Here is a 21516-nt window from a genome sequence, read left to right as displayed (position 1 = left end):
AGAAGAATTATGGTTTCTGAGGGGAGACTGAAGCTTTTTGGCAATGTTTGTGCGGTCTTTAATGTCAAACTTCTCACACAGCTCCTGATCCGTGCTCTTTCCCGTCATATGAAGTCAAACTGATCTGGAGCCAGACTCCAGACCAACATTGGCTCCTCACCCTCAGGTTGGACCCCTCATGCTGCAGCTGCATTATGAGCCGCACTGCATGCTGCTGAAATGTGTAACCAAGAACAATAGAGGTGTTGTTGAGCAGAGCAGCTTCCTCCTCACTAGTACCTCCGGTTTTTCCAGCTTTAATCTCAACGTTCCTGCCTACTTCAACATCCTGCAGGTCAAACCAGCAGCTGAGCAGAACTTCAGCTTCTGCAGAGAAATGTTCAGGTTTCTGCCATCAGAGTTTAAGCTAACAGGGGAGCCACTGCGTGGATGGCCCGGCGTTTGAGATGCTCCCACCATCCCGTTTCATCCTAAGAGTCTTCTCGTTAAAGAGCCCAAACGAAGGGCTGTTTGCTCCTCAACAGAGTTGGATTCATCAGGAAGTCTGTTGAGTTCAGGAGACCACCTGGTCCAGTGTGGACAAAACATGCAAACATGGTTCCTGATCTGCTTTCTAGTGGTAGGGGTGTGGCCTTCCAACAAGCTCACTCCTAATTGGGCCAGAGTAGTTGCCAGAAACGATGACTCAGACCGACTCAGACCAATCAGTGCCTACTGATGACGTCTGGCTTCGAATGGCGGCGTCAGTATCGCGAAGAAATGGCGACTTTGTTTGGTTGGAGCTGGAGGTAAACATTGGTTGACGTCACACTCTCTCACTCCAGTTCTCTGATACAGTCAATGGTTTGGACCAGAACCACCTGATCCAATCCTAAACTACACGTACAAAAAAAACAATAATAATAAATAACTTTTTTATTTCTTTTGAAGTAAGGCATCAAATATACTGCCCAATCACATGATGCTCACCCTTAATGCAAACATTAAAAAAAGGTATTTAAAACCATTAAATCTGCTCCAGAATCTGACTGATCTGGATGAAACTTGGGACTGAAGGCCTGACAGTTTATGTAACGCAGAGGACATTCACCAGAGGGCCGTAAACAAATGTTCCTCTGGTGGAACAGCAACGATGACAAAGGATCTGTGACGGATGCAGCAGTTTCACTGAACAGCTGGAACCTGAGGGTTGTTCTCTGCAATCTGATCGTTGGACTTTCATCCCTTTGAACTGCATGATTTTTAGCTTTACTTACCAAATTTCCAAGAACCAACCTTCTGCCAGAACATGTCAGGCAGACGGGAGGAAGGTCTGATGACTCAAGGATGCCGCCATTGTTCCCAGAAAGGGCACCGTGGGCGATGATAAAGGTTTTCATGGAACGTTTATGCCATGATGACGTTCATGATCACGCAGAAAGGTTTGTGGTTGCTTTTACGGACGGAAAGTCTTGCTGCTGTTCACACATTTTATTCCACTTTCAAAATGTCCAATTAGAATATGAACAGAACTACAAGCAAAGATGTTCTGTACGATCCAGACCGAAGGAGAGGACCGACAGTCGTTTTGTGGATCATCCAGCCGTTTCTCTGAGTTCTTGTTGCTCAACAGTGTCTTCCTCCTTGGCCTCCATGGATCCATGTTTCTTGAAAAGTCTCTTTCTGACTGTTGGATCCAGAGTTCTGACCTGACCCGAGTCCAGCATCTCGCTGTGGTGACTGATCGTCTGGTGGTGCATCATGATGAGCATCGTTCTGAAATCTTCTGGTCTCCACAGGTCGTCTACTTTTAGCGATCCCGTGTCCCTAAACTCACGTTTGTAGACTTTTCTTCTTCAGAGGAAACCAGAAAACCCAGGCTGGTGCTGGCAGAAGCTCTCTAGACTCTTCATGAACCGTTTCTCATGGGCCCAGTCTTCCTGTTTTCAGGGTGGAGGGTCACGATGGGAGCAGCATATGTGGCTTTCAAGAGCGTTGCGTGAGAAACATACGGAAACAAATTTGGGTTTTGTGAGAGCAGCCCATCAAAACAGGCCTTTGTCTTCGTTCTCCTGACCGTTCCTCACAGAGAAATTCAACAATCGACGCCCGAACGTGTTCTTCACAAATCACTTCCTCTACCAACACGGCAGCGGTTCAAACCGCCGCCAAACTGAGGGTCGGAGGCCCTCAGACCCTCAGTTCCCCATAACATACAGGAGCAGCAGAAGAAGGCGGGGCGGTGCGGTGACTCCATAACTACAGCAGGGTGGTGTGACGGTGGAATCTGTGAGGAACTTTGATGTTTTTCTAAGATGTCTTTCAGAACTTCCAGATTAACAACTGACTGCCAACAGTATAAAAGTGGTGATTTTTCTGGTCAAACGTTTTAATTCGAACCCCGGGAAGTGTGGAGCTGCAGCTCCTGCAGAACTGCGAGGGGGTTTGGAGGTTTCTCTGACTTTAATCGGACATGAATCCTGTGAGGGAACATGAGTCTTTGTGAGACAGAAGAGCCCACAAGCGTTCGGATTCATGAGAACATATGACGCTGGCTTTGGGAGATGAAACCTTTGGATCTTTATTCATGGTTTCTGCGGACCCGGCGGATGAAGGGCGTCCTTTCTGCCGACCGTGCACATGACGTCCGCCTCCACCACAGCCGCTCATCTGACTGCCGTGTGAAATCTGTCCCCAAATGACATTTGATTTGAAAAAGCAACGCTTCTGATCAACCAGGGAACTCAAGTCTTCCTTCCAGAATGCTGACCTGAGGCGAATGAAAGGGGGAAGTTTCCACCCAGAGCTCCTCGTGCTTCTGGGGGCAAAAAGTGCTGGCAAATCACCCTCTGCTGTGACTAATACCCCAACGCTGCGGAAATGACTGTCCATGATCACAGTGGCATTTATACAAACGGCCAAATGATTTCCATTTTCACACCGTAGTCCAACCAGTGACTGTTGGCGTCTGGATACCCAAAAGCCCATACCATTAGCCTTCCACCACCGTGTGTGACAGCTAAAGAGATATGTTTTAATTTTACTCCAAACCTGAAAGCGTACATCAGGAGCTAAAATCTTCAGAGGTAAATCTACAAAACTTTCTGTAAGATCCAAGAATTAGAATCTTGTCTGGTCTTGACGTTCCCTCCATTCTGTTTGGTTATTAGGAGGGTCACCCTTATCAAGTCTGGGTCCAGGAGCTGGTCAAATCCAGCTGTCAGCAGTACTTCTCTGCAGCTTTTGTTTCTAAACTCCAGTGGAAGCATCTTAAGGACGCAGAGCACCGACTATGATCTGTTTGTTTGTGTTAGAATCTGCAGGAAACACGGACATCAGCAAAACCAAGAACCAGAACTAAAGTTTGCTGCAAAAGACAAATGTCTTCAACTACTTCTGGCTCACAATCTTCTTTTTTGTGTAATCTGTGGTCATTTTAGCCTTGAAAGGGCGATTTTCTGAATGAAAAAAGGCTAAGAATTTGCCTTGGCCTGTTAGTCCAGCAAAATAAAATGTAATAGCAGCAAAACGTCTGCTTTGAAGGAACTTTTGTCTCGTTTATGAAACTGGAGGCTACCCTGCAGCAGACAGTGTTTTCAGGCGTCAGAGCGGCTCTTAGTCAGTTTGAAACGGCCCCCGAGGGCCCAATTCAGACAACAACAACAACAAGACCTAAATTCTGCAGATCATAAAACCAAGGACGGGTAAAGGAAGAGAGCCGGCGTCATGGCAACATGCGACACTTTCTGAAGCTCTGAAATGTCCCCACTTTCCCAGATTGATTTGGAAAAAGATCTGCATGAAAAAAAAGGGATTTAAACCACAAACAGAACGTTTTAGGAGTCAGTTTGTCCCCTTAGAATTAGAAGGAATGTTTTGTTTATGATCATTTTCTTTCTTCTTCAGTTTAGTTTGCTTCAGGTGAAAGAAATTATCAAAAGAAACAAACCAAAACTTCCTGAATGACTCAAACAGGCATCTTCATCGACAGACCAGTCTGGAGTCTCCAGACCACTGCAGTGAAAGAAGAGGAGATCCTAGCATTAAGTCTTGGAGAATTCCTCAGAAATGCATATTATGGGATGTAATGAGAAACATGGAATGAGAGGAGCGGCAACCAGACTTGCCTGAAAGAATTGGTCAGAAAAAAGCTTTTTCTTCAGAGATTGTTGACGTGTTTTCACAAATATTTACAGTTCATCACATAAAAAAAACTCCAGTGTAAATGTTCTGAAGTCTAGTTCCAGACGAGCAGAGTTCAGGAAAAAAATCCAGTTGGAGTCAGACAAGATGAGTGAAACAGATGCAACGCCTCCTACCGCCCAGTCTGAGGGTGGCGGGTCTCCATCGGCGTCTGATGGGAACCTGGTCTGCAGTGACAGAACCAACAACAACAGGACTGTTCTGACTGGAACACCAGTGTTCATTACCCAGCATGCATGAGTTCACGGTCACCCAGAGGTGTTAAAATTTAAACTCAGCTGAAAAAGCTAAAAATAAAATCTTTATCAGACAAACTTGATTTGATATGAAAATGCAAACGGGTCAAAAAGCAGATGCTAATTCAGCTAAAACAAATGTAAAAGAGTTGGAAAGAACATGATGAACAAATGCTGGAAGGACTGCTGACCGAGCTCAGGTCATCAAGATAAGCTGATTCTATTCAAATAATGATCAAAACATAAGCAACAAAAAAATGATCGTTTATTAAATGATCAAAAGTAGTTTGAAAAGTTTGACTTTAAAAGTTTCATTGAGAATAAAAGTGAGAGAACCCAAAAGAGCAAAAAGGATCTGATCCTAGAACCTTTGAGAGGAATGAAAGGAGAAAAATCCTGAAGAATTCTGAGATTTTCTGCCATTTCTATCGCTGCTCATTCATCAGTGACCTTACATGACTTCAGCGTCACGGGACCCAGGTGATCCTCTACCTCTTCCCAGACTTGTTTTTGTTTCTCGGCGTTTGGACGGGTTCCTTCAGAACATCTTTTCTCCCTGCTGACCAAATCCTTCACAGATCTGTGGGTTAAAGGTCAGGAAGAGGAGAAAGGTCTGGTGAGGGTGAAACCTTCAGACGGTTGCAGTGATATCTGATGTCCAGAAGAGGGCGTGGTTCTCTGAGAAATGAACCGTAAAAGCATCAGAACAGCCTGGTGGGATTTCCTTCAGAACTCCTCTGTCATGCTGAACAAACTGACATCCATTAGGAACAATCCTGACATCCTGATAAACAAGAAAATGCTTAACTTTCCAACCCGGAAGGCATTCAGAACATGTGATTCCAGATAAAACTTTTGTTTCTTTTGAAAACTTGAAAGGAAGGTATGGATTAAGTAATAACATTTTCTTAAAATATCAGCAAATGAAATCAGAAATAATGAAAAAGTATAGACGGTGGCGATCTTGGATGCCTGGATCGGCCGGGCTGCTGCGCTGTCTGATGGTATGACTCTGTATTATGGACTGCACCCCCCCCATCTCTAACATCCCACTCTCCCTCTCCCTCTCTTCTTTTTTGAAAGGAAAAAGGAATGCATATAAATCTTTCTTGTCCTTTGTGTGTCTTTGGAGAAGACTTTGGACTGCAGGCTTGATCCTTCCACGGCAGAAAGTCAGACCTGTTCCAGGAGAAGGTTGGAGTCCTCCAGGATTGATTTTGAGACTTGAACAGAGTTTCTCTCAGTTCAGCCAAGTGACAACGTTTAGATCTAGGAGCTTTTTGGAGAAGATGTGTTGTTTCTGTTTCTCAAAGCCATGATCCAACTGAGCAATCTGAAGTTGAGTGACAGAAGCTGGAAAAGTCTGAGGCCATGGCTGCGCCAGAAAAAGTGAAAAGGTTTGGAAAAGTCCCTCCAAGCCAATCCTAACAAGCAGTTGAGATCCCAACTAAATCAGAGCTTTCTTCAGGGAGGCTGCGATCTCCTCTGAGGTGCAGCGCTGTGGTTGACCGAGGAAACAGTGGAGACCCTGCATCTCCCTGCTGGCCAGAAACATCTCAGTATCCTTCTGAAGGAGCTGGAGGCAGATGGAGGCGTCCTCGTGAAGACTAATACTGGATTTATACTAATGTCGCGTGTAGATAGAGCGGACCAGAGAACAGGTCTGTCTACAGCAGTCTGTCCGCCTAATGACTGTGCTCTCATGAAGGTCAGAGGTCAGAACACTCCTCCATTTGGATTTCCATGACTGCAGATGACTGCTGAAGACTTTTTTTGCCTGCAAGATAGATGACCCGTAGAATCTCCCACAGTGTGTAAAAGTAACTCCACCATGTTCAAACAAGTCTTTGTTTTAGAGCAGCCTTCAGTGGAAACACTTTAGTCACAGCTAGACCATCATCCCAGGGGAAAAATGGCCAAATCTGCACAAATTATCAAGGTTTGTAGACCGCTCAATGAACCCAAAGAGAAGAATACGTTCATGCACATTTTTTTCTACGAGCATGCTGCAGGCGCCAGGTCTTATTGAACACTTCGGTAAGACGCAGGCCAATTAGCCAATCAGTGTAGTTTGTCTGGACGTCCTACGGGTGTCCTATGAATACCTATGTATCACGCGCGCACTCTATATGTGCAGCACTTGTGCACGGTCAGTACTCGAACCACCTAACTACTAGTGTACCATAAGGCTGCCGTCCAACGGCCTCTCCCATACGTCATAAGTGCGTGTAACTTCCATTGGGTAGGTAGGTAATGGTAGGGTCCCCTTTTGTTATGACGTCCCTTGAGGTGGCTATACGAGGGAACAGAAACACTCGCTTAAGCTCGGATGCAGCCGCTCCTCTCTACAACCCCCCACGGACTCAGAAACCCCCCCAATACCAACAGAACCCACATGGGGGTGCATGTGAGAAAGAGGGGCGTCAGTTTGATGTCATTTGGGGTCATTTCAGTTTCATGTTTGGTAGGACACAGGCTTTAATGTACATTTGAGTTAGAAAGATGCATATATATATGTATATCTAATTTCTTCTTTTTCTTTGGCCTGTTTATAAATTTAAATGTGTTTCATTGCTAAGATAAACAATTTTTAATCTGGGAATGTCTTCAACAAGAAAGCAACAATCAAATGTTGCCTTGCCAAAGGAAAAGTAGAAAAGTTGAGATACTGTAAAAAAGATTCCCTAATATTCAGTGTAGCAAAACAGACCCACAGCATGATAGAACCTCCACCATGCCTTACATTGTTTTCCTTTGGTTCATCTGCTGAGATGAGTGATGAGCCAGCCCTACACCTGGTTTGGCCCCTTTCGGTTTGGTGTTTTCCACCTGTGCATGCCGTGTTCCTATCTTTAGATTTGGTTACACGTTTCCAAACAACCATCTCACTCAGACAGCTCTAGACAGGAGGCGTGGCGCCTGTGTGACGAAGGAATTCCTTGTCATCACAGAACGACACAAGTGTTTCCATTCATCTGCGAGTCGCAGGTTAGAGAGCACGCCTCAGCACTTCAAGCACCTGAAGATCTGCAGTCAGTCGCGGTTGCTGATGAGCTCTGGTTTGGCAGTGGTTTGTGCTTGAAGGCTGGATGTCTTCTGAAGATCTGGACTACAGGACGAGGACGAGTTTTCATTCAAACTAATTCTCCAACATGGAAATAGAAAATTTGGTGCAGAACAGTGCACTTATTAAAGCCAGAGAAGGTAAGGAAGCTGCAGGAAAAATGTAATTCTTAACATGGGTTATCAGTAGTATCTGTGGTTACGCCGACTCTGACCTGTGTGGTATATTTGGGAATCTAGGGAGAACATAAGGAGTTTGAAGGTATTTTCAAGCACTTATGGCACAGATGATATAATTGTGTTGGTTTAGTGTACGTTTGTGGTTCAGTCACACAATCCTCTCAGCGCTGAATGTGCTGAGCTGGTAGGTCAATAAAGACAAAAGGTTCCTCCTCTAAGTGACAGCTTGAAAACCAAAAGAGGCCTGACGAGTAATGTGGTCACGCCGGCTTTTGACTCTTCCTGGTGCTAAAAATAGGTCATTCACTGTAGTGGAACATAGTATTGTGCAAAACCTGACGGACTGCGTGGTGATGACATCCTGTTGACAGACATGCCATCCTGACTGACTCGTCACGTTTCCACACTGAAAGTGTTGCCGTTTGCTCCTGCAGATGGCGGGAGCAAAGCCCGCAGCTGGAAATGGAGGGAAATGCTGCGCTTCCCAAACATCAGCGAGTGCCAGGATCTGGCCGCCACTATCGGTGCGTGTGTTGGTGTGCGTTGGTGTATGTGCACTGGCATGGCGTTGGCATGTCCGTTGGCGTGTGAATTGGTGTGTGTGTTGGCGTGTGCATTGGTGTGTGTGTTGGCGTGTGCATTGGTGTGTGTGTTGGCGTGTGCATTAGTGTGTGTGTTGGCGTGTGCATTAGTGTGTGTGTTGGCGTGTGCATTGGTGTGTCCGTTGGCGTGTGAATCGGTGTGTGTGTGTGTTGGCGTGTGCATTAGTGTGTGTGTTGGCGTGTGCATTGGTGTGTCCGTTGGCGTGTGAATTGGTATGTGTGTGTGTTGGCGTGTGCATTAGTGTGTGTGTTGGCGTGTGCATTAGTGTGTGTGTTGGCGTGTGCATTGGTGTGTCCGTTGGCGTGTGAATTGGTGTGTGTGTGTGTTGGCGTGTGCATTAGTGTGTGTGTGTGTTGGCGTGTGCATTAGTGTGTGTGTTGGCGTGTGCATTGGTGTGTCCGTTGGCGTGTGCATTGGTGTGTCCGTTGGCGTGTGAATTGGTGTGTGTGTGTGTGTTGGCGTGTGCATTAGTGTGTGTGTTGGCATGTGCATTGGTGTGTCCGTTGGCGTGTGAATTGGTTTGTGTGTTGGCGTGTCCATTGGCGTATGCGTTGGCGTGTGCATTAGTGTGTGTGTGTGTTGGCGTGTGCATTAGTGTGTGTGTTGGCGTGTGCATTGGTGTGTCCGTTGGCGTGTGAATTGGTGTGTGTGTGTGTTGGCGTGTGCATTAGTGTGTGTGTGTGTTGGCGTGTGCATTAGTGTGTGTGTTGGCGTGTGCATTGGTGTGTCCGTTGGCGTGTGAATTGGTGTGTGTGTGTGTGTTGGCGTGTGCATTGGTGTGTCCGTTGGCGTGTGAATTGGTTTGTGTGTTGGCGTGTGAATTGGTTTGTGTGTTGGCGTGTGAATTGGTTTGTGTGTTGGCGTGTCCATTGGCGTATGCGTTGGCGTGTGCCTCAGACCTGCTGAGGTCCAGGCGTTTCACACATCCCTTTTTTTTTCTTCCATCAGAGCGGGATTACTACAGTCTCTGCGTAAAGCAGCCAATCGGCAAGGAACTCTTTCAGCAGTACTGTTGGACTCGGCAGGACCTGCAGAACTGCATGATTCTGCTGAGTGATCTGGTAGGCTTAACCGGGACAAGAATGCAGCCAAACACAAACAAATTCAAGCTTAGAAAGCAGAACGCCTACTGCAAAAAACTCTGAAATCCATGTCGATACTGTCAGTAATTAAAATGCTCAGACACAATACACTGCAAAACAATGAAAGCACGAATAGCTGTATCCTTATTTATATTTTAAATGTTTTTATTCAAATTGCTGTGAATCAGGAGCAGATGAAAACATGCTGCTTGAAAAAGATCGTATTTGTGACGTAGAAACTACGCTGGGCGGGGCCATAAGCACCCTTCCAGTCTGATGCATCCACTTCCAGACAAAATGATCCATGAACGTCTGAGCTGGAATCTGGATCAGAACTTTACGGCCGGATAGCTCTGATATGGCTCACCATTTTTGTTGCACCGCTAATGTTCCCTTAGGGGTATGAGGGGGCTGTAAGCTAACAAGGGAGTGTGTAAACAGATGTGTGGCGGGAAGTGGGGGCGGGCTTACTCCATGGGTCTTTGGCGCTGTTCTTCTTGTCTTTGCTGATACTAACATTTATTTTATACGCCAGCATAAACCCTCCCAAAAGGAGATTCACAAATCCTCCCAGAAACTTGTTTTGTTTTGTCCTCAGGAAGGGAACGTTTGTAGCAAGCATATCAGCATATAGGAAGAATATCTTCAGAGTAGAAGGAATCAAAATCATTTAACTCAGAGAACAGATCCTATCCTATGCATGAAATACTGATGTTGTTTGAGTTTGAATTAATAACAAAAGACTTAGCAAAGCTTTAAAAGACTAACTTAATAATGAAACTGAAAAGAGTGAAGTAAAAACTCGGAAAAAGGAGGAAAATAGACATTAATGCAAATGTAAAGGCGTCAAATTCCTGGAAAGCACATCAGAAGTTGAACAAAGACAGACTTCATGAATCCGACCGTTTGGTTAAGGCGTCACTCAGTTTTGTCTTTGCATGCCTTGGAGAGTTTACACGGCAGATTATAAATCTTTAATGAGTCATGCTCTTCAAATATCTCTGCTGATGAAATATCGAATCAGAAACTTTCTTCTGTTGTTTATTTTTAAACAAATATGTTAAAAATCTATTGACGTGAATGGGTTTTTACCACTAGGAAACAGTTGATTGTGTTTGAAATATAATTACATTTTGATTTGAAGTGGAGTTTTCCTGGAAAACAGCTTTGTAGTCATCATTTGCAGAAGTTGAGTTGTGCTGGGGTTTTGTTTGCTTCCCCGTCAGGACTCGTACGACATGCAGGCAGACGAGGAAAGGATGGAATTGGGCCTGAGCATCGTCAAGAGATTCCTCGCGCCGCAGGTCTGACAAAACGCTTCTGTTGAACCGCTTTCCCTCCTCGAGTCTGATCTTAAAAGCCGTTTTCCCGCCGCCGTGCTTCCTCAGTCCAACATGTGCATCCCCTTCCTGTTGAAGTTTGAGGAAACCTGCAAGCGGGATGTGAACTTCGATCCCTACGTCTTTTACCCCTGCAAGGAGTAAGTCCGGCGTCGGCTCTTTTGCCCTCCTCTGTCCTCCGTGAAGCTGAAATCTCTTCTGTGTGACCGACTCCAGAGAGCTGCACAGATTCCTGAGCCAGGAGCCCTTCAAACAGTACCAGAACAGCATGTTCTTTGAACGATTTCTGCAGTGGAAGATGCTGGAGAGGTACTCGGATACAAGATACTGGTTTAAGTTTTCCCCCTTTGTGTCCGACTGCGCTTCATTCATGAGAACCTCTGTTTGTCTTAAAGGAAGCCGATCACGAAGAAACTTTTCAGACAGTACCGGCTGCTGGGCAAAGGCGGGTTCGGAGAGGTACGCAGTCAGACACTCCCACAACCGGGTTTATCGTTTGGGATGTTTGGGGAACGCCGTTTTATTTGACGTTTTTTAATGAAATGTTTTATATCTAAAGGTCAATTTTGCGGCTACAGAAACAATCAAAGAAGACTATTCTGCTTCCGTGAATAATTTTAACTGAAAAACCAAACGTGAGAAAATGGATCAAACAGATAAACCAAAGTTAATTAAAAGCTGCGACTGAAATCTTGAAATAATTTAGTTTTCTTTTCTAAACCTGCTTTGCCTTTTCCATCACGGATGTCAATCTATGATTCTAAAGTTATTCCTTGATTAGCTTAGTCGCTGGTTCATAGTATCAGATCGCTTGACCTGCAGTTATTCAAACCCTTTAAAATGTGCTTTTGACCGCAATTTATTGTATTGAATTAAAAAAAAAGTTAAAAAAAGAAGAAAAGATGAAAGTTTGACCAACACGATGAGCTGAATTTGTAGCTACACTTTTTTTTCAACTCTGTTCTTCTTTCAGATTATTTGCAGGTCCGTCTCTAACGAGCAAACAGCAAAGACAAATTCAATGACAGGAAACAAAAGTTCAACACATCGACCGTATCTGAAAACTGGACTGACTGAGTGTGACGCCACCAGTAAAAAATGGTTCACGTCCGGCTCCAACCAAATTAAGTCCATTCAGTCGCCATTTTTTTGCGATACAGATGTTGGAGGAACACGTCGTCAGTAAGCCGGGATTGGTCCGAGTCGGCCTGAGGCAACATTTCTACGGCAACCACTCTCACCTATCAGGAGTGAGCGTGTTGGAAGGCCACACCCCCACCACTTCAAAACGGGCTACAGAAAATCTGTCAAACGTTTTGAACATTGTATGTGGGGGCCACCAGGCTCCACCTCTTTTTATTGAGGCATCTGATTGGTCAGTTTAAGATGTAAAAAAATAAATAGGTATCAGATCGAGAACGGTTATTCCGACCAATGACTGAGTAGCAGTCTTGTCTTTCTCTTCTCTTCTTGGAGCCACTTCCTGTTTGGAACTCCAAGGGGAGGAGTCGCTCAGTCCAGTTCTTATATACAGTTAACATAACATTAAAGAACTCCTAAATAACAGGCTTTTTTTCACGTTAATTGCGTAAACAGTTGAAGAGTGTTGATGTTAATAACATTAACACTGGAGCTTAAACATAAACGTACTTGCCATAAAACTCGTGCTAAAGCCAACCCAGGATTTAGCAGGCTTTTATCAAGCAGTTGTTCCTGACTGATTCCCATTAACGCTCTATAGTTAAGCTTTTTGTTGCCCATTTTGTTTAAAACATTTACATTCATCACTAGTCTCTGCACTTTTCAGTTGTGTGCTGACATAGTATTTTCCCATGAGTCCTCAGAAACTCATAAAGTCATTAGAAACTTCACGTTCTTATTTTCTGAATCAGGGTTTGTTATCATCAGATGTTATCTTTCATTCCAGCAGCTTTCGAGCTGTCATCTATTCTTGGTAGAAATGTGCATGCCGTAGCGGGACGTGTCACAGTAACCGGTCACACCCAGACATGCATGAAAAACAACCACATTTAGAACAAGACTGACCAGGACAAAGACAGAAGATGGGGGCGATCGATCAGATTCTTTACAACAAATGAAGAAACCATAGTTTTGTTTAAATATGATAGTGAATTCCAGACCGGCATGCGTGGATCTGGAGGACAGAGGTCGCCTGAACGGGTGTCCTGATCTGCTGCGTCTCGTCTGCAGGTGTGGGCTTGTCAGGTACGAACCACAGGTATGATGTACGCCTGCAAAAAGCTGGACAAAGGACGCGTGAAGAAGAGAAGAGGCGAGAAATTGGCTCTCAACGAGAAGGAGCTACTGGAGGAGGTGGACAGTCGATTCGTGGTGAGTTTGCTTCTTTTCATAAATCTAATTCACTTGGGTTTTCCAAAAACACTCGATTACTCACATTTATTTACCTGGAAGGAACATCTGCTTAGGTCTGAAGTGCATGGGATGCAGTGACAGCCAGGTGTCCTATAGTCTCACATTTGACTTTAGATAATTCTAGAATGGAGTTGAGACTTAACTTAACTGTGAGATTTGCAGATCATCCATCTATTCTTCTTTCAAACCACTTAATCCCTTTCGGGGTCAGTGGGTTGCTGGAGCCTATCCTCGCTCGTTTTGGATGAAGGTGGGGTACACCCCGCACAAGTGTCCAATCTGTCACAGGGCGGTTTTCAGATCCAACACGTGAAAAACAATCCCATCGTCCATCTTTATTCTTGGCAGTTGATGGGATGCGACTTTCCCCAAAACGGAAAATATCTCCACTTGTCCTTGAGAACCGACCGCACTATGATTTGGCTATACGCCATGACGAGGTTAATCTACGGTCACAAGTACAACTGCCACAGCGCAATGGGGAGGCATCGGCAGAATCTTCAGGATTCGCCGAAGCCGATGTAGTCATGAATGTGGACGGCATTGCGTGTGTCCTATTACGGCAGCAACACATAATCACAAGACAGAACCTCCCATCAGTCAATTATGGCGCTGCTGCCTTCCCGCCACCCACCTATTTCCCATCGTCTATCCCCATCAGTTTGGGGTGGGAGGTGGGATAGAGGTGGGGGGTTGTGTGTAGGTCTGGGGAGGGCCCTCCATTTTAATTTCCGTGCTTGATTTTATTTTTATTTGTTTTGTTTTAATGTGAAGCACTTTTTTGGGGGGAAAATGCTTTATAAATAAAGTCTGATTTGATTTGATTTAATTTGATTTGACCTGTCATTGTGCGACCACTGACTGAAGTAAAAAAAAATCTTCCGGTTGCCGTTTCATTTGATCTTTTTCCTAAAACCACCTTGGCCGGTGCACAGCGTGTAAAAATGCGACTGCCGTCTCCTGATGAAAGGTCAAAGGTCACCACGCGGTCACCTGTCGAATTTGCTGAAAAACTTGGATTTAGGTCGTCACACAGTGGCATTTTGGGATATGTGGCCAAACTGTGATTTCCTGGAACAGGAACAAGTTGGTCAATCATAAAGAGAATCAGGATTGCTTTGAGAACCAATCAGAGGAAAAAGGAATAGACACTTTCCTTTCAAAACGTGTATCTCTTGTAATTTTTGTCTCCAAAATAGAAATCCCAACTCATGTCCTCCAGATTCACCACTAGGTTTGGTTTTCCCTCCTGAATCACAAATGTTTGGCTGGAATCAGGTGATTGTAGGTTCTTGTTAACCAAAAAGCAGAGTAGAACCTTTGAAGGATCATCGTGCCCCAGATAATTATATTCTTTCTTTATACCAGCTATAACACTGATCACAGTCAATTAATCAGTGGATCAATAAGCAGAACTGCATCAATATTATCTGGGATTACATAAAGTTTTTATGCAGAAAGTTTTCTACCCAAAAGTAAAAGACAGTCAAAATGATGTGGTTTTGTATTTAGCAGGTAGAAGAAAAGGTTTTGAGTCCAAGAACACAAACACCTGAATGTCCAACCGACCTCTTGTTAAAGACTAAAAAAGGGATTTCCTGGAAAAAAGAGAAAAGGATCTCCTCATTCCTAAAGGCTTTACTGTCGCTACAAGTTGAAACATGATAAACAAGCCAACCCCCGAAGACACTTTCAGTCCAAACTTCTGTCAGTGCCTTCTTCATTCTTTTTTTAGAAAAATCTATTTTTGGTTTCTAATGAGACAGCTGAACGAAAGCTGACATCGTGCCGGCTTCAAATGAGGAGGATTTCAACCTACACCCTCCTTCATTCTTATGTCACCAACAACATTCTCATGTTTTCACTTTAAAATATGTGACACAAAGCAAACAGTTGACAGTTTCCTTTTCCGTTTCACCAATCTTAAAAAAATCTTAAAAGTGGTGAAACGCCTCGTTTAATTTTTAATTAAGCTCTTTTAGTACATCTGTGTTTTCTTCACAATCATGCAATGTCCAAAGCAACAAAAGCAGGAGGCATAAGAGATAAAAATAACACAAATTTAATGTATTTCCCTATTTTGTTCAGTCACTGGACTTTCTTTTACTTTAATTCCTAGATCCAAAACACAATTTTTCATTTTCATTCTCCTCACTGGAGCCAACAGCTGTTGTTTTTTTGTCGTTATTACCTTTTTTTAGGAGGTTTTAGGAGTCATGTAACACATTTTACTTCAGAGCCAGTAAAGTCCGTAAAATAATGTAGCCTGGCTGTAAATGTACTAAAAGTTGATACCTGGATTATCTGCTTTGTTGGAAATGTCTGGAGCAGACTGAATGATAATGATAATCTGGATTAAACTCAGACGTACGGTTGGATTTTGCTGTAATGGGCTGCGTGGTGTGGTGTGCAGGTGAACCTGGCGTACGCCTACGAGACGAAGCACACTCTGTGCATGGTCCTGACCATGATGAGCGGCGGAGACCTGAAGTTTCACATCTACAACATGAAGCAAAAACTGGACAAACACAGAGTGTGCTTCTACGCCGCAGAGGTTTGCTGCGGTCTCACTCACCTCCACGAAAAGTCAATCGCCTACAGGTGAGCGACCCGTCTGAGAGTCTCACCTGCTGCTCTGGGTCCTGCTTCAAATGCAGCTTTTTCATCTTACAGGGATCTGAAACCAGAGAACATTCTCCTGGATGACAAAGGTATGCGGAGCAACATTTTACACTTGCTTGTTTTTTGCAGGTGGGGGCCTTAGGGTTTAAAGCCAATTTGAAAGCTGTTGGGGGAAAAACCTGACCGGCTATTTTTAGCTCTGAAACCAGTTGAAGCAGAGCTGCCAGACAAGCATCTGTGTTCCGTCATCAACAAAGAGGAAGCAGAAGAATCTTGATGCAATTCCATCGTTTAGGGAAACAAAACGCCTCTAAGAAAGCAGGGGGGGGGGGTGTTGCCCGCCGTGTTTTTGCTGGAGTCAAATTACAAGGAACTGGTCTGAAGAATGCAGAATCGCAGCAGAAGCAGAAAGAGAAAGTGTGTGAGAAGCAAAGAGAAACCTCTCATTAAACCTGTTGCCGCATTTGTCTTTTGCCCCCAAGGACACATCCGCATCTCTGATCTGGGCTTGGCCGTGAAGCTATCTGAGGGAAGGCTGGTGCGGGGGACGGTGGGCACAGTGGGCTACATGGGTAAGTGGGCGGAACCGCTTTCAAAGACCTGCACAGCAGCAGGAACCCACATAATGAACCTCCCTCCCTCTGGGAAGCAGTTGTCACTTTAGGGTTAAAACATTTAGGGTGACAGACACAGGTGGTCTCCAGCGGTTGTCCACTGTCCTGCTTGTTCTTCAACGTTCCATACTCTGCCCCCTGCTGATCACCTCAGGGATGACGGACATGTTTGGGAAAAAGAAAATCCGCTTTAAACAGAAGCTTTTGAGGAATGTCCAGAAGCTGATTTAAAGGTCGTTTGGTGGTTTTTCCAGACTTAGCCTTTGGGCCTCGTTTAGATTTCAGTTATAACCTACAATGGATTAACATCTTTACTCTAAATCAGCCTGGATATCAGAGAAACACAAAGCAGTTCTAGAGGATTCTTTTAAATCTCAAACAATTTGCTTTACCTTTCAGTGTAACTGAACAGTTTCCAAAGAATAAATCAAACATAAACTTATTGACATAAAATTTCCTTAAATTTACCAAAAACAAAGGTAATTTTTTTATGTACCCAACAAATAAATTGAGAAAGAAAAAATGTTGTTTAGTTTCACTTGCTGAAAAAACATTCTAGCTTAGATTCCTCCAATCCTGCTTTAGTTTGACGTCCAAATAATTCTCTTATGAATTCAGTTGATCAAATAAGTTGCCAGACTTACCTGTTCTGCTGTAGTCCATCACATCTCCCACATCTAAGCATTTGTCTCTGGTGGTTATCCAAAGTTTTGGTGACAGGTCAAAGTGAGAAGAAATTGTTTAGGGTTCAAATCCAGCTTTGGTTACAGGCAACACTCAAAATTTTAAGTCCCACTCCGATCATCTTTTGATCTATTTTTAAAGCGTCTGCAAGTTTGATTTATGATTATGCTATTTTTGTACCCAAAATGTAAAAAACTTTCATCTCCTATGACGTAGTTTCTGCAGAGCAGCAGGAGTTCATTTGGAAAGCTTTATGCAACTTAAAGAAAATATGTATATAAGTATGTGGTTCTTGTGAAAACGGCCAAATACAATAAATAATGCTAAAAATGCAAGACTGGCTCTTAATTTAATGGGAAAAAAACATTTTTATGCACAAATTACACTTTAGAGAAGAGATATGAACTTTTCCCCTGTCTTTTAAAAAGGACTGTAATAGTTTTGTTGCAGAGTAATTATTCTAAAGAGGAAAAACAAATGTCAAAGTAGGAATGTTTCACATGTCGACAATGTGATTTTATTTTTGGAGAAGCATGAGGAAGCAATTGTAAGTCAAAAAAAAAAAACTTCTTCGGAATTCAGAACAAAACTATGAAAGCAAACATGAATATACAGACAGAAGACACAAACGTATAAAGCTGCTTATAGCTTTGGATAGTCTGGCAGACTTCCCAGTACGGCTCGTAACAACTACACTCTGCTTCGGTTTGCTCTGGAACCAGACGAACCAAACCACAGACAAGTGTGTCACAGTGGATGATGGTTTGGAGGGTGACCAGCATGAAAAAGAAAATCCCCTAACCTTCTAACAATAAGCACCTTCATCTTCACTTCACTGTTTTTATTTCCAAAATGTTTTCTAGCCTTTCCATCAGTCAGTTGATCAATTTGCGGTGTGATCATTTTTTATGTAGCTGAGCTGGACCAGAGTTCACTTAGGGTGTATTCAGACAGCTGTTCAAACTGTATTTAACTCGTACTTTAACTGTACTTCCAGCTCCTGAGGTGATCAGCGGTGATAAATACGGTTTGTGCGTGGACTGGTGGGGCCTCGGCTGCCTGATTTACGAGATGACTGCAGCAAAGCCTCCTTTCAAAGGTCGAAAAGAGAACGTGATGAGGCAAGAGCTGGAGATGAGGATCACGAAAGAACAGGAGACGTACGATGAGAGGTTCAGCGACGAGGTGAAGAACATCTGCACTGCGGTGAGTCCACGAAAACCACATTTTAAAAACACATGAAGGAGTGCTTCACGTGTCTGAGATGCTGTTGTGTCTGCTGTAGCTGTTGAAGAAAAACCCCAAAGAAAGGCTGGGCTGCTCGGGTTCCGGAGGGAGGGACGTCAAGGCTCACCCGTTTTTTCAGGAGATCAACTTCCGGATGCTGGAGGCAGGATTGATCGAGGCGCCCTTTAAACCGGATGTAAGTACCTTCATATTCCAGACGAGTCACACTGAACGCCACAACCAGTTTACACACACAAACACAGCAACTTTTGACCTTTGACTCTGACAGAAGTAAAGACAAAAACCCAACTGGAGGACCATAACTCAGTGTTTGGTATAATAACTGTACACACCGTCATGTACTTTCCTCACAAATCTGGGTGAACACAGAAATCAGTTAGACAGAACCCTGACTGACTGTTAAAGGTGTTCACCATTGACTAGTATGTGAGAACTGGGCAGAGTCGGCGTGACGTCATCCATGGAAAACGGAGAACTTCCAGCTCCAACAAAATTAAATCAACTCAGTCGCTGTTTTTTTTTTTTTTGCATTGGTTGACGATGTCAGTAAGCAGTAACTGGTCAACATTTCTATGGCAACCACTCCCGCCAATCAGGAGTCAGCTGATATTTACTCTGATCTACAGCCAATGCTAGCAACAAGCCACAGTTTAGACGTTTAGACGACTGGATCAGAGAATCTCTTTAACCTCCAGCTTCGGTAGGAATGTTTTGGTCTGCAGTGAACAGATCTATATACAGTTAATCCCTCACAGACTCACAATTTCCTGCAGCTTAAAGGCCTGTTCACACCGGGACGAATTTCGCCGGCGATTTTCGCCGACGTTTAACGCCTCGTGACTAAACAAAGGGCACCAACGAGAGTGTGCACACCGACGCGAAAAAACGCCACGCGTTAAAGCGTCAAAAAAAAAAAAAACGCCTCGGGTTCGTTTTTTTTTTTCGACGCGTCGCGTCGAAATCTACTCGACCAATGAGAATGGCGCTTTTGCTCACGTGTCTGGAGCTTCTGAAGTTACAGTAAAACACAACTTGGGGGCGCTCAAACACAAAACTGCCTTGCTGAGCACACATACCAGCGAAGAAGATAGACGCCAAGTAGCGTCTACACAGCCGCGAAGCAATAATGACGGACATTCTAAAATATCCCCGAACCAAGTACCAGTTGGAGCTACTGGTGCTTGAAATATTCATGTTTTCTTTGTTTGATTCTGACAAGCGTGTAAATACTTGCTCTCTTCTTCTGAGTGAAAAGCGACTTTAAGAAGCGTAAAGTTGCGCAGCGCCACCTTGTGTACAGGAGTATTTCTGTTTTACATTAAGCGCCATCTAATGTCAGGGAATAAAATTGCATGTTCACTCCACTCATCGTCAGCGAAAATCGCCTGGGTGTGAACACAAAAAACGTGGCGAAAAACGCTGGCGAATAACGCCTGGCGAATATTCGTCCCGGTGTGTACGGGCCTTAAACCAATGAAGAAGTTGGTCCTGGTTCTAATGAAACTCTTCCACACTAATCAGGTTTATCAATACAAAAGTCGACAGCAGAAAGCAGAGAGCATCCAAACTTGGTAGACTCTGGAGGAAAGTGAACTCGTTTGACAAATCCTCTATTGGAAGGACGGACAGACGGGAAGAAGAAGTTTGAACTTTCGTATCGAAAACAAGACATTAGCGCCTCTTACCTGAGGAAGATGTTATCGCCTCGTACCAAGAGAAGTAAATCCAGCCATTTATCTGACAGAGAAATTAGTGGCTCTTGCCAGAGAGCATCTTATCCGGGGATGTCACGCATTACCACCTCTCACCTTGTTGGGACATTTTTACTTCTTATCCAGGGAAGATGCGAGGACTTTTATGAGGAAATGCTGAATAAAGGTATGTGAAAACAGTGGTTGACTGAGCGCTTTTGGTTTGTTTGTGCCCCTGCAGCCCAGGCATGTGTACTGCAGCGACGTGCAGGACATCGATGAGTTTTCTACGGTGAGAGGGGGTGTTCACACAGAGAAGGACGACCAGTTTTACCAGAAATTCAACACGGGAAGCGTTTCCTTGTCCTGGCAAAATGAGGTAATGTCATGTCTAACCAGACCAGCAGTGGTCCAACTGGGTCAGGAATGAGGATTTAAGTGATATTTTTCTCTCACACAGATGATAGAGAGCGGATGTTTCAAAGAGCTGAATGTTTTTGGGCCGGGAGGAAAGCGTACCCCAGACCTTGTGTGGTCGGACACCGCAAACAAAGAGCCCAGTTCCAGACGGGGTCAACGGGGTCAACAGGGTCTGTTTCGCAAACTTTTCCACAAACGGGTGAGTTTGGTGCAGAGTCTCTCTCTGGAGGTTTACGGTTGTGATCAGTCCTGAACTTGTGCTGTCCTCCAACAGCATCCCTCAGACTCGGATGTGGAGAGCAGACAGAAGCTACAGCCCAGAGAAGACGCAGCGAACCCAGAGTTCATCAGCGCGACGCTCTGAAGGAAAAAAGCTTGTAGCAACGCTGCAAGAGAACAGTCGTTTTTTTGGCAGGTTGGTTTGGATTTGCACTGCCCCATCCTCCAAACACTCCAGCGCCTGTTCCTCTAATGCCTTAAAGGAGAGTACTGGTATTTTATATAGCTTCTGAAAGCTTTTTTCTATCCTACATGTTAGCGTTTGAGTTGTTTTTAAATCCTATTGTGTCCGTTTGAAGATCTGTGATGATACAAAATGAATAAACTGATTTTTTTCTGGTCATCTTTTTGTTTCAAAAATGATCAAATTTGAGATTTTTTTTTAAATATTTAATACAAGAAAGTTAATTTATTGATTAAAACTTCAGTTATTGATGGAAATGGTTGTTTTACTCAATATTCAGACAAAAAAAGAGATCAATTTAAAGCTAAACGCTACAACAGAACTAATGTACAAAAGCTGAACTGGCTTCTTCACTCCTGACAGTTTGCTAGTTGCGTTTAGCCACTAACTTATCGTGTCAGCTAGCCCTGCACAATAAATTGCACATTTATCGCGATATCAAGCTGTGCAATGTGCATATCGCAAAAGTCAGTAAAAATTGCGATAAATGGTTTTGCCTTAAAATTGCTAAAAACATTTTTTTAGCAGCTTTAGGGAATCAGGGAATCAAATAAATCCCTTTTTTGAATTCGACCGATCGGATGGACGCCGGCACGTTGCTGACCAATCGGATGGAGCCGTTTCATGTTAGATGTTCACCTCCTATGTAGACGAGGGTCCTTTGGAGTATCATTTTTAAACTGTTGCTGTGAAA

At 44.0% G+C, this 21516-nt stretch overlaps 1 protein-coding gene across 1 annotated transcript; it reads left to right on the top strand.

The window, feature by feature from the left end:
• Nucleotides 1-7319: 7319 nt before the first annotated feature.
• grk5 (G protein-coupled receptor kinase 5) lies at nt 7320-20981 on the top strand. The gene is made up of 16 exons (XM_004074619.5): nt 7320-7622; nt 8096-8185; nt 9213-9325; nt 10573-10650; nt 10735-10826; nt 10903-10995; nt 11082-11145; nt 12898-13038; nt 15494-15681; nt 15754-15791; nt 16185-16274; nt 17998-18206; nt 18286-18423; nt 20181-20318; nt 20400-20558; nt 20634-20981. The coding sequence occupies exons 1-16, from the start codon at nt 7571-7573 to the stop codon at nt 20721-20723; spliced, it is 1773 nt and encodes a 590-aa protein (XP_004074667.1). The 5' UTR covers nt 7320-7570; the 3' UTR covers nt 20724-20981.
• The last annotated feature ends 535 nt before the right edge of the window (nt 20982-21516 follow it).

Source organism: Oryzias latipes, chromosome 12, assembly GCF_053564925.1.
Source record: "Oryzias latipes strain Hd-rR chromosome 12, Olatipes_Hd-rR_3.1".
Taxonomy (NCBI): domain Eukaryota; kingdom Metazoa; phylum Chordata; class Actinopteri; order Beloniformes; family Adrianichthyidae; genus Oryzias; species Oryzias latipes.
This window is presented reverse-complemented; position numbering and strand designations above follow the sequence as displayed.

Coding starts and splice junctions, on each gene's coding strand:
- grk5 (XM_004074619.5), top strand. CDS start 7,571: ATGGAAATAGAAAATTTGGTGCAGAACAGTGCACTTATTAAAGCCAGA. Junction 8,186..9,212: donor GGATCTGGCCGCCACTATCG/GTGCGTGTGTTG, acceptor TTCTTCCATCAG/AGCGGGATTACTACAGTCTC. Junction 15,792..16,184: donor CATTCTCCTGGATGACAAAG/GTATGCGGAGCA, acceptor TTTGCCCCCAAG/GACACATCCGCATCTCTGAT.